The sequence below is a fragment of the Haemaphysalis longicornis genome, unplaced genomic scaffold, assembly GCF_048455015.1.
Source record: "Haemaphysalis longicornis isolate Haplotype H1 unplaced genomic scaffold, Haemaphysalis longicornis Haplotype H1 scaffold_2, whole genome shotgun sequence".
Lineage (NCBI taxonomy): Eukaryota > Metazoa > Arthropoda > Arachnida > Ixodida > Ixodidae > Haemaphysalis > Haemaphysalis longicornis.
In genome coordinates this window covers 124,561,020-124,572,824 of record NW_027526295.1, presented here as the reverse complement: position 1 = coordinate 124,572,824, position 11,805 = coordinate 124,561,020, and the positions used below count along the sequence as shown (strand labels likewise).

The 11,805-nt window shown below is 47.0% G+C and overlaps 1 protein-coding gene across 1 annotated transcript in view; it reads right to left on the bottom strand.

Moving 5' to 3' along the window:
• Positions 1-456: 456 nt before the first annotated feature.
• The window catches only part of LOC144167365 (neprilysin-2-like), a 70,737-nt gene continuing 59,388 nt past the window's right edge, over positions 457-11,805 (bottom strand). The window contains exons 19-21 of the mRNA XM_077696650.1: positions 8,159-8,266; positions 3,522-3,580; positions 457-822 (exon numbers count right to left, since the gene is read on the bottom strand). Of these exons, the coding sequence (XP_077552776.1) occupies positions 720-822; positions 3,522-3,580; positions 8,159-8,266 (270 nt within the window). The 3' untranslated portion in view covers positions 457-719. The remainder of the gene's footprint in view (positions 823-3,521; positions 3,581-8,158; positions 8,267-11,805) is intronic.

Below are 11,805 nucleotides of genomic sequence, written 5' to 3'. Positions count from 1 at the left end.
AATGAAGGTAACAATGGCTGCCAAATTCTGACGGCCCACTCAGCAACTTAGTTCGCAAAGTGCTTTAAATTCCAATCCCGCAAGAACGCTTAAGGGCACCCAGTAATTTTCGTAGCGAATGCTGAGCTCCACTCTGTGCATCATTTAAAAGAATGCCTGCACATTTCACTTCACTTCGCTAAGAAATTCTTTGCACAACACCGATGCCGGTGACGACAGAAAAACTGCTGACCATCTAGGTTTGCGCTGCTGAACCCGTGAAATCTATCGCAAGCGTGCTGGCACAACAAGCCGAAAAAACAAGCCGGGCCAACTTACAACAGAGCGACTTACTGGATGGCCCGAAAATGTATTCGTTTGCTAAACCATGACGCAACGGAGAGAAGTAAAAATTATTGCATTTTATTATATTTTAATAAAGCAATAAATAAATGTACACAGCTTTTATGACAAAAACTAGGAGAGGTTTATTTTAAATTAATTGTTTCACAGCAAATCAGCCACTACAGTCTAAAAAGTTATAAAATGCTTTGTAGAATGCAAATAGACAAATACGCTGTCTTTTCCCATGAAACATCCAAGATTAGAGCAGGTTGGTGCTTAAAAACACAAACATTCTTCCGAATGCCGGCTAATGCCTTATTATTCAATTCTACAGACAATTACCCGCCGTATGATAAAAACAAGGCTGTGTCTATGGCCACACCGTCTTCGCATCCTCAATCCCAGAACTTGCACTTATTGCTTGGATTCATCGGTTTCCCATCGTCGCAGTTGAATGAACGGGCGAAATCCGGAGAGTTCATCAGGGGCACGTTCACCCTGGGTAAACAGAAATACAAGCGTAAATATCACGGGCGTGCTTCTAATGGGAACACGGGGAACGAAGGACGCGCGCACAACTCATGGATGTGTGAACGGGCATTTCACAAATTGGGAAAACGGGCCCAAATCGTGATAAAAGGCTAACCATGTGGAACGTCATACATTTGTATTAAAACACAGCATCAGCGAAGTTAGCAGATTTTATCGTTATAAAGCGTAAACAAACGCAATTGGTCGAGAAACATTTTCAAATGTCCCACCATAATGAAAAAAAATTCCGGGAATAATACATCAACGTAATGAAATGAAAAATTCATCTTGTACACCGCCCTGACGCAACGAAGACAAGGACGACATAAATGATAAACAGCGCGAAACAACGAAACACAAGAGGAAGAGTACAGACACGGCGTTTTGTCTGTTCCTACTGTTACGACTGAGCCCGCCGCTGGGCTTCGTTTCAATACTCCTCGGCTGTGCGGCGAAGCCTCCACTACGCGCGCCTTTCAAACAAGCGCCACCTTGTCGGTGACTCATGTTTTCACGTCTCGACAAGCCCGCGTCAGACTTTTCGCTGTCGGCGCGTTTCAAACTTTGACGGTTACCGCCGAGGAACGTCTCAACGCGCACCAAGGACACAAAAGCCCCGCGTTCGCAGCACAGTCCTCCTCTCTCCACTCTCTCGGACTCAGCGTGCGCCGCTACTACCGACTGCTCACGAACTCTGGAAATAGTGTTGTGTGTGTGTGTGACGTTCGTGGCGCGTGCACAATCTAGAGGGAACGCTGTTTCGACCATTAGCGCTTTGGGTATAAATAAACCCCGCCTAAGCGCTGTATTTTCATTCCTGTTTGAGCAGTGAATTATTGCTGTAACTCTGCTCGAGTCCTGTAATTTTGCCTCGCCCGTCTGGGCGTTCTTCTTTGGCTTCGGCTCACCTCTCGCTATGAAGTAAACAGTTACGTTAGCCTACGGCTTCTGGACTTCTTCACGGCTGCAACAGCGGCTGGCCGCTCGCTTCACAGCACGCTACCACACGTATGTCGGAGGTGACGGAGCTCGGCTCGGGTCGGCCTTCCCGGTCGCAACAGTACCCTCCTTCTTAGGTTCCGTCGTGTCGCGCTCATACAAACCGCGCAAAGAACTGAGGACTAGAAGTGGAGGAAAGAATAAGCAACTGAGCATAGGAATAAGCAAAGGAATAAACAACTGAGAATATTTATTGCGGCTCGCAAATAAATTCGTTTTTCACCCACAAAACAGCACAAAAACCGAAGGATTACTATTTAAAAATATTAAAAGATAGGCGGACTAACCTCGTGTCGTTTCTATACTCCTATACGTTGTGCCCTACTTCCCACTTTAAAGTAGTTTATCTATTTATCTGTTGAGGCCCCCCATGGCTTACTGGCGCACTTGTCATCACTCACTGTGGTTATGCTTTTAAAGCACCAACGTCCACAATCTTCGGTTTTAAGAAGAAAAAAGCGCGAAAAAAACACGGATGACAAATAGGAAAAAAGCGCTAGCCGTGTACCACGTGATGCATCTGTCCAAAAATACCTACATGGTGAAGTTCGGGCATTTCATCACTTCAATAATGCAAGCGCACATCACTGGCTACGGAAGAAAAGAAAACTATAACGCATCATAATAGGCTCACGTATGTCGCTAGTCACAGAGCAATCTAGATGCGAAAACTCACAATGTAGACACAAGCGGCGAGACCATGCTCACGCATTAGTAGACAGTTGTCTGAATTTGAGCACATTTTTATTCCGGGGTAATCCCAGGAGGGCGCTTACATAGACACAGCACTGATATTTCCTCGGCTGAGCACTTAGTTTATAGAGCAATGGCGCCATTTTCGGTAAACCTTAGCAATCTTCTTACTACATTTTGTTTTTTTGTACTTGCAATATTTGTTTGCCTTATCTTCCTGCGACAGATGATGGTCGCTAGGCTTGGCTATAAATAGTTAATTCGTTCGATTTTTTGTTTCATTTTGTACTGTATTTTGTTTTGTTTCATCTATTGGTACTTGTTTTTTTATTTCGATATTGTTACTTCGTTAGTTGTTTTGTACGCTTTATATTTCAAAATTATACAGAATAAATGTCTCGTTTTGAATCATGCCTTATTGTGCAGAAAAAAAGCTCTAGACTTTTGCGGTTGGGCTACTAAGCGAAGAGTTCGAACGCAATAGTGAATTCAGTGCCCTGCCACTCGAAGACGAAGGACGATCAGCGAAGCTATGCGTGGTTCACGGAGTGGACGAAACTCAACACGCATACTTATTAGTTGAAAAACTTCGTGAAAATTGGAAGAATAAGAGTTTTATGCAGCAGACAAACGAGAAGCTGCCCGTTTCCCTCCTGTACACAAGTCTATGTATTGATAGCCGACAGGGATTCCAGAATATTTAAACACACACCTCTGACTACGTAATAAGAAAAAGTAAGCGCAAAGCGGCGTAATAAAGAAGAGCCATATTCTCGCAGTTAATTGTGATAATATTTGTTCCAGCATAGCTTTTATAAAGCAAGAGTTACAGCTGTTTTCCGTAACTGTACTCCCTCCGTGAAAACTTACTTTCTACGTCGCTTTGTTTAGAAAGTTTATAAAACTGCTTCACACGCCAGACTGCAACCAACAGCAGAATAAATAATTTCTTTAAATGTCAGGCAATCGTTCACCTGTATTCCGGGGTCACCATAATGTTGCTTGCATCCTTGGCGCTGGAACCGCACAAGCTCTGAAAAGAGGAATGTATGCGCGTCAAAGTTGTCGTTACCGTAAATCAGTGCAGCATGCAGGGAAAAATACTGCGGGAGCTGGAGCGATCAATTCTCTGCTCACATCCTATGACCAAAAAACTTCCAAACATTCAATAACGTCATTTCACATACTAGAAACACACTTTTAAAAAATAAAACGTTGGTGTTGCTATGAGATATTAAAAATAATCCACTGTCGCCTTTGTGCGCAGTGCACACAGGCCGCCGAGAAATGGGCGGAAGTCTTGAAGTAACGTCATCCGAAATTTCGGCCGGCGTCTTCTGCTGACCTTTCTAATATTCGGAAAGGAAAAAAAAAAAGCCTTCTGCAGGAGTAACTCTCTGGTTGCGCATTTAGAAGACCTGTAAACAAAATGCCTCTTTCCTTCCCCACACGGCGGCTTTTGTCCCTTGGCGCTTCAGCTGCACGAAGCACAAGAGGCGAAGTTCAAATTATCCGTTTACATGGCACATTCATCAACGTTGGGACTGTGGTTTCCTGTCGAACCAGATGCAGCTAGCTGCAGAAAGTACATATTTTTATAAAAAAGGGCCCATCTCCCCGCGAGGGGGACTCGAGTAAATGCGTCGCACAGGGGGTGGGTGTATTGCGTTAACGTTTAGTGTTTGGGGAGTTGGTGGTAGTGAATGCGTTGTATCAGCAGCTTCTTGACGTAGTTTAAATGAGTCAAGGATATAAGGCGCGTTCGTAGCCTCCCATTCTGTGTCGGTTTTGTGGCACAGTGGGAAGAGCACCATGTACCTCGCGTTACGCCCACAGGTAGTGAATGCGTTGTATCAGCAGCTTCTTGACGTAGTTTGAATGAGTCAAGGATATAAGGCGCGTTCGTAGCCTTTCATTCTGTGTCGGTTTTGTGGCGCAGTGGGAAGAGCACCGTGTACCTCTCGTTCCGCCCACAGGTAGTGAATGCGTTGTACCAGCAGCTTCTTGACGTAGTTTGAATGAGTCAAGGATATAAGGCGCGTTCGTAGCCTTCCATTCTGTGTCGGCTTTGTGGCGCAGTGGGTAGAGCACCATGTACCTTGCGTTCCGCCCGCAGGGTCGTGGGATCGAAACCAGGCGCCGGTAAGTATTATTTTTTTATATAGTGTAGGGGGAGGGGTGCGGACCTGTTGTTGAGAGCGAGGAGGGTAGCGTGATGCGGGAGAGGAGGAGTGGAGGAGAGGGCGCACCTGGAACGGCTGTTGCGGACGCCGAAGCACGCCAACGCCGACAACGCCGGGTGACATCGTGAGTTATAGAAATGCTCTGCATTTAAAATTCGATCTTGTTTCTTCCTTTGCAAGCCTCGTGAAATCAAACGCGCGCCAAAGCAATATCCGCGTGTCTTTAGACGAACATAATGCCATTTCTATACTCTTGCCCGGGTGCGAAGTATGCCTATTTATGTTCCATTTTAACTAAACTAATCAGGTGCTGCAGAGTGATAATTATAAAGCACTTATTGTTTGTGCCCGAAGTGGCGCGGCAAGTATGGATATTTTTAAAACGATTAGGGCATCGCACTCACCAGGCCAAGGCCCGTTATCTGCGTTTTTCTTAAGGTTGAGTGATGTCCCCGAGTTTCCAAATACCGAGAAAAAAGCCGCGGATTACGGAACCGAACAATAACCCACTCGCGTGCAGTGAAACAGTTATTCGAGAAATCTATGGAGTATAACAAACCCCGGCACATACGGCCCACAAGGAACAAAAGTATTTATTGAAGAAAGAGCCGTCACAGCAGTCGTGACATCAGGACACCCACAAGTAGGGAGACCTGCATTGGTATCTTAGAGTCCACATAAAATGATGTGCGGAGACCTAATCTCCAGCAAGAACAATAATACGTTTTTTTACGTATTAGGCGAAACAATGAGACCTTACACCCGAAACGCTTTCACACCCGAGGCGGGTTTAAGAAGGTCCAATTGCAGTAGGTCGATTACGACAATAAGTCTGAAATAGTTGAGCCACTCGTGACTACATCGTCGCATTTATTGTGAGCCACGCTGATATCTGCACAGAGATTGAGGAGACGCACTGAGCACGCACAGTCGTAGGGTTGCTGATGAACACGAAGAAACTCACGGTAATGATAAAGAGCTGGCAGACTGGGAAATAGGCTGTGGCACTGGAATACTAGGAATTTAGTGTAAATGTGCTTTCTTGCACGAGCGGCAAGTGTTTATTAGTTTGCTAATAAAATAATTATTTAATCATTTTTATTTACTTATTGAATGAATGATTTCGAGGTCTAACGCGCTGATGCTAGACCTGGGCTACGAGGCAAGCCGTAGTGAACGGCTCTGGATTACTTTTGACCCCCTGGGGTTCCTTAACCTGCACCGAAAGCTGGACACAGGGGCGTTTTTTCTTTTCGTCTTCATCAGAAGGGCAATCACCGCATCTGGAATTGATACCGCGCCCTAATGCTCAGCATCACGGCGAGATAGCCACTGGGCCACCGCATCGGGTCCAAGTTCAGATGCAAAGCGAGCCGAACGAATCAGGTAAAATAGTAGTGGTGTGCGCTCAGGTTCATCTGGGAATCACTCTCAGATTTTCAGGCAATGTTGACTGCATCACCTAAGCCAAAATACCCAACCAAGGCAATATTATATGTACTCTTATCTAATACTACGCAATCAACTTCATCTTCTTACTTAAACTATAAAACTGTGGATGTTAATAGCCATCTTCAAATATAACATAGCTATTCGACGGTGCAGTGGCCATCTCTAACGCTCAAGAATACAAAATGAGTACCCTGTATCAGCGAAGGAGATTGCGTTGGAGGCACTCTATCACAGTTGAGGAAGATGAAGGGGAGATTCGGCGTTCATATATAGAAGGCGACAGACAAGAGAACAACTGAGCATGTAATGCGGGACTGTGATAATAGCCATACCAGACTACTAGCAGACCGGAATCGCGACAGAGGTATGAGATAAAGGGTAGAAAACGACTGAAAACTTTCCCATGGAAGGATATAAAGCAATGCGGAGGAGCGAATATGTCCCAATGACCGAGGGTAGGAAATAGCAGATTTCCTGAGGGAAACCCAGCACTTAGAAGTCATAACTTGTGCACTGACGCATTAGAAATAGGCTTGTGCTCTTCTGCAAGAAAGTGGAGACAAGAACAAGGTGTTTCAGAATGTGAAGCTTGGAATTGTGTATTTATCGCACGTGCCATAAATACACCATTCCCCTGCTCGGTCGCCCCTTACCGGAGTGACCGCCAGAGAAAATGCGTGCTATGCCGTTTGCTTCCTCAGAAGCAGCTGTTTCGTCGCTCCGTCAGTGTCAACGTAAGCCATCTTCGTCCCTTCACTGAAAACCTCGAGCGGAATTGTGTTGCAAAAAGTTAGTAGGGCCCGAGTGGAAGCCTATTACACGGCGTTGCCGAGCTCGCGTTTAAACCACCAGAACAGCTTGCAATGTGCCAGAAACAGTTACCTCATCTAACGTGAGGAACAAAGCTGGACATCTGAACCATGCGATATTTACGAATGAAATTTCAGATCAGTGCTGTGCATTTTTGGAGATCCTGTTTAAGCACCATGAAAGAAACCTAATGCATTTCTCCAGGATTCCCGGAATGTATCCCGCTTTTAACAGAATGTAAAAAAAATCTGAATTACGTCCTTTGAATGTACCGGTCAAGATACGCTCACTGACTTTTTTCATGGTTTCAGAACTAGGCACGTGAAAACGTTTTGTGTGGGGTGAACTTTTCAACTGCACACTTTTCTTTAATCAATGTTAACCCACGCCAGTGCGGTCACTTATAATATGGGCGTGAAAAGTGAAACTAGCGATATACATAGTACCTCAAACCTATGTTTTCCCTAATAACGCGTCGGTAATGGCAATGTTCCGGAACCATTAGCCTTGTCACAGCCAGTTCTTCGCGGTAATCCGGTGTGGCTCCAAGAAGGCATGTGAACGCCTATCTGGACTGGCGTGACATAAAATAATGAGGAATGTCCACAACCTGTATTTGCAGGTGCCGTTAATATCGAATTCGAATGATATAGCAGATGCGAATAGCATTACCGGGATTTTATCTAAAACTTTTTTCGAAGGTTCGTGCACCTGTTCAGGGAAAAACGTTGTTTGTTTTGTAGTCAAATACGTGTTATGCTCTTGGGTATTTGATTTTTTTCTAAGACTACTATGACAGTTTGGCGCCGTCACGGTATCAACATTGTGGCCTATTTACGGGCGTACTTCCGAGACCGAATAACTCATAAGGTACGGTTCTCACGCAGTCTGCCAACAAACCAAGTTCGAGAGGGGGACCTTGCAAGATCAAAAATTTTCAATCTTCAAAGGGGATATCACGCGTTTCGTGCTAACTGACACGGTAAAGCACGAATGTTTCGCTACCTGAAGATTAATAAAACCCTTCAAACCTTTTGTCTTCGCCGGGGCTGCAAATTCTTATATTTTCGGGGACACGTAAATTTCTCCTTTATTCCAAATAGCTGGGGCTCAGCATTCGGCAATTGTTGTGGTCTTCTGTGTAAACCATTTTGTCATGAACTCACCATGGCATAGAAGGCAAAAAAGAGCTGTTCCGCCGTGACGTTTCTGAGCCCTTCGAGTCTGTAGTCCAGTTGCAGGTACTTCTTGCTGAACAGGCGATTCTGGTAAGCCTGCAGTTCGGTGCAAAAGGAAGAGTGTGTGCATGACGTTCCGAGCCAACCGAAACGTATGTACATGTAGTGTTACGTGCAAATATTGCCCTCTGTGCAGCCTGCTGACGGTAAAAAGCCTGCTCATTTGCTCGGAAGGCAAATGCCTGACGAATCTTAGTAACAACGTCTTTACTGTTACAACGCATTCCTTTCTCTCTCTTCGCTTGCCTTTCTCCGTATTTTGGCACGAACAATATATTCAGATCAGCTTCTTTTCTGATAACCCATATTTACGTCTGCCTCTTCGCTTTCATCCCTTTGTCTTACTGCGTACATGTGTCAGCGAGCAGACTGGTACATGTCACAACCTGCCTAGAATCAAGGTATCAAGGTTCTGCGCGGCTGATGGGCACCTGTTGTACTCACGTACCATCATCTTCATGTGTCACGCATCCGCATTTCTCTTCAACATTTACGTTTCCAAGTCCAAGCTTTTTGAATTTTGTCAAGCAGGCACATTATCCCCTCAAAGCTTCCCATTCCGGGCCAATGCCCCAAGTGGACATGCGCTACTAGGAAAGGAACAACAACAACGACGGCAACTTTTGTTCCCCCGCTCAACTCTGGAGCACTGTACACGGCAGGCAGCGTCAAGGCCAAGAACACGGACCACGCCGAAGAAATAGCGATCGCGCTGGCGCTCACAAATCCGAAATGCACCACTGTGATCAGTGACTCACGAACAGCGATCACACATTATGCCACCAATTCTGTCTCCCCCGGTGCTGTGAGGGTGTGCGGGGACCTACATCCCAGAAGAACATCGGTGACTATAAAGTGGTTCCCGGCGCACGCTGGCCCGCTGAGCACGGGCGAAAACCGCAATGAGGAGGCGGACCGGGCAGCGCACGCGCTCACCAGCCGCGGCGCGAGTCCGAGCCCCCAACTTGCGGCGCAAGAGCCCAACGAGGCGATGCCGCTCACCACTTACAAGGACACTTTAGAATGGTACCGGACCAACCGCCGGACTTTCCCACCACCCCACCCTAATCTGACGAGGCAGGAAGCAGTTATGTTTAGACAGCTACAGACTAATGCGCTAATGACTCCGGTGCTAGCCAAACACATTTGCCCAGAGGTGTTCCCGAATGATGTGTGTTTGCTGTGCAAGAAGGATAGGGCCACGGCAGCCCATATCCTGTGGGACTGCAGTGTATATCCAAGTGAAGCTAGTACAGCCGAGACGTTCCCGCCACACCTAACAAGTGCGACTATGAGCAAGGACTACGAAACACAACCTATGGCCGTCCAGCAGGTGTAGGACGCCCTCAAATGTCAGCGCCCCGAAAGTGCTGTCTCCACCGGAGGCGTTGCACGAGTAGGTGACTGACAACGAGCGGCAGTCCGACACGACGTAAGGCAGCGTCCAAGTTGCAGGACAAATAAAGATGCTTTCTCTCTCTCAACGTGCTGCGATAGCACAGTCGGTAGGGCATCAGGCTGCTACTAGGGACGCCTGGGTTCGAATACCAGCAAAGGAACAACTACAACGATAGCAAATTTTGTTCCAGCGGTCCCAACGTGCTGCCACAGCACAGTCGGTAGGGCATCAGGCTGGACGCCTGGGTTCAAATATCAGCAAAGGAACAACAACGACGATATCAAGTTTTGTTCCACCGCTGCCAACGTGCTGCCACAGCACAGTCGGTAGGGCATCAGGCTGGACGCCTGGGTTCAAATACCAGCAAAGGAACAACAAAAACGATATCAAGTTTTGTTCCACCGCTGCCAACGTGCTGCCACAGCACAGTCGGTAGGGCATCAGGCTGGACGCCTGGGTTCAAATACCAGCAAAGGAACAACAAAAACGATAGCAAGTTTTGTTCCACCGCTGCCAACGTGCTACAATATCACAGTCGGTAGGGCATCAGGCTGTTACTAGGGACGCCTGGGTTCGAATACCAGCAAAGGAAACACTACAACGATAGCAAATTTGGTTCCAGCGCTCCCAACGTGCTGCCACAGCACAGCCGGTAGGGCATCAGGCTGGACGCCTGGGTTCCAATACCAGCAAAGGAACAACAACAACAATATCAAGTTTTGTTCCACCGCTACCAACGTGCTACAATAATATCACAGTCGGTGGAGCATCAGGCTATAGGGACGCCTGGGTTCGAACACCAGCAAAGGAAACACTACAACGATAGCAAATTTTGTTCCAGCGCTCCCAACGTGCTGCGACAGCACAGTCGGTAGGGCATCAGGCTGGACGCCTGGGTTCAAATACCAGCAAAGGAACAACAACAACAATATCAAGTTTTGTTCCACCGCTACCAACGTGCTACAATAATATCACAGTCGGTAGAGCATCAGGCTGTAGGGACGCCTGGGTTCGAATACCAGCAAAGGAAACACTACAACGATAGCAAATTTTGTTCCAGCGCTCCCAACGTGCTGCGACAGCACAGTCGGTAGGGCATCAGGCTGGACGCCTGGGTTCAAATACCAGCAAAGGAACAACAACAACAATATCAAGTTTTGTTCCACCGCTACCAACGTGCTACAATAATATCACAGTCGGTAGAGCATCAGGCTGTAGGGACGCCTGGGTTCGAATACCAGCAAAGGAAACACTACAACGATAGCAAATTTTGTTCCAGCGCTCCCAACGTGCTGCGACAGCACAGTCGGTAGGGCATCAGGCTGGACGCCTGGGTTCAAATACCAGCAAAGGAACAACAACAACGATAGCAAGTTTTGTTCCGCCGCTGCCAACGTGCTACAATAATATCACAGTCGGTAGAGCATCAGGCTGTAGGGACGCCTGGGTTCGAATACCAGCAAAGGAAACACTACAACGATAGCAACTTTTGTTCCAGCGCTCCCAACGTGCTGCGACAGCACAGTCGGTAGGGCATCAGGCTGGACGCCTGGGTTCAAATACCAGCAAAGGAACAACAACAACAATATCAAGTTTTGTTCAACCGCTACCAACGTGCTACAATAATATCACAGTCGGTAGAGCATCAGGCTGTAGGGACGCCTGGGTTCGAATACCAGCAAAGGAAACACTACAACGATAGCAAATTTTGTTCCAGCGCTCCCAACGTGCTGCGACAGCACAGTCGGTAGGGCATCAGGCTGGACGCCTGGGTTCAAATACCAGCAAAGGAACAACAACAACGATAGCAAGTTTTGTTCCACCGCTACCAACGTGCTACAATAATATCACAGTCGGTAGAGCATCAGGCTGTAGGGACGCCTGGGTTCGAACACCAGCAAAGGAAACACTACAACGATAGCAAATTTTGTTCCAGCGCTCCCAACGTGCTGCGACAGCACAGTCGGTAGGGCATCAGGCTGAACGCCTGGGTTCAAATACCAGCAAAGGAACAACAACAACAATATCAAGTTTTGTTCCACCGGTACCAACGTGCTACAATAATATCACAGTCGGTAGAGCATCAGGCTGTAGGGACGCCTGGGTTCGAATACCAGCAAAGGAAACACTACAACGATAGCAAATTTTGTTCCAGCGCTCCCAACGTGCTGCGACA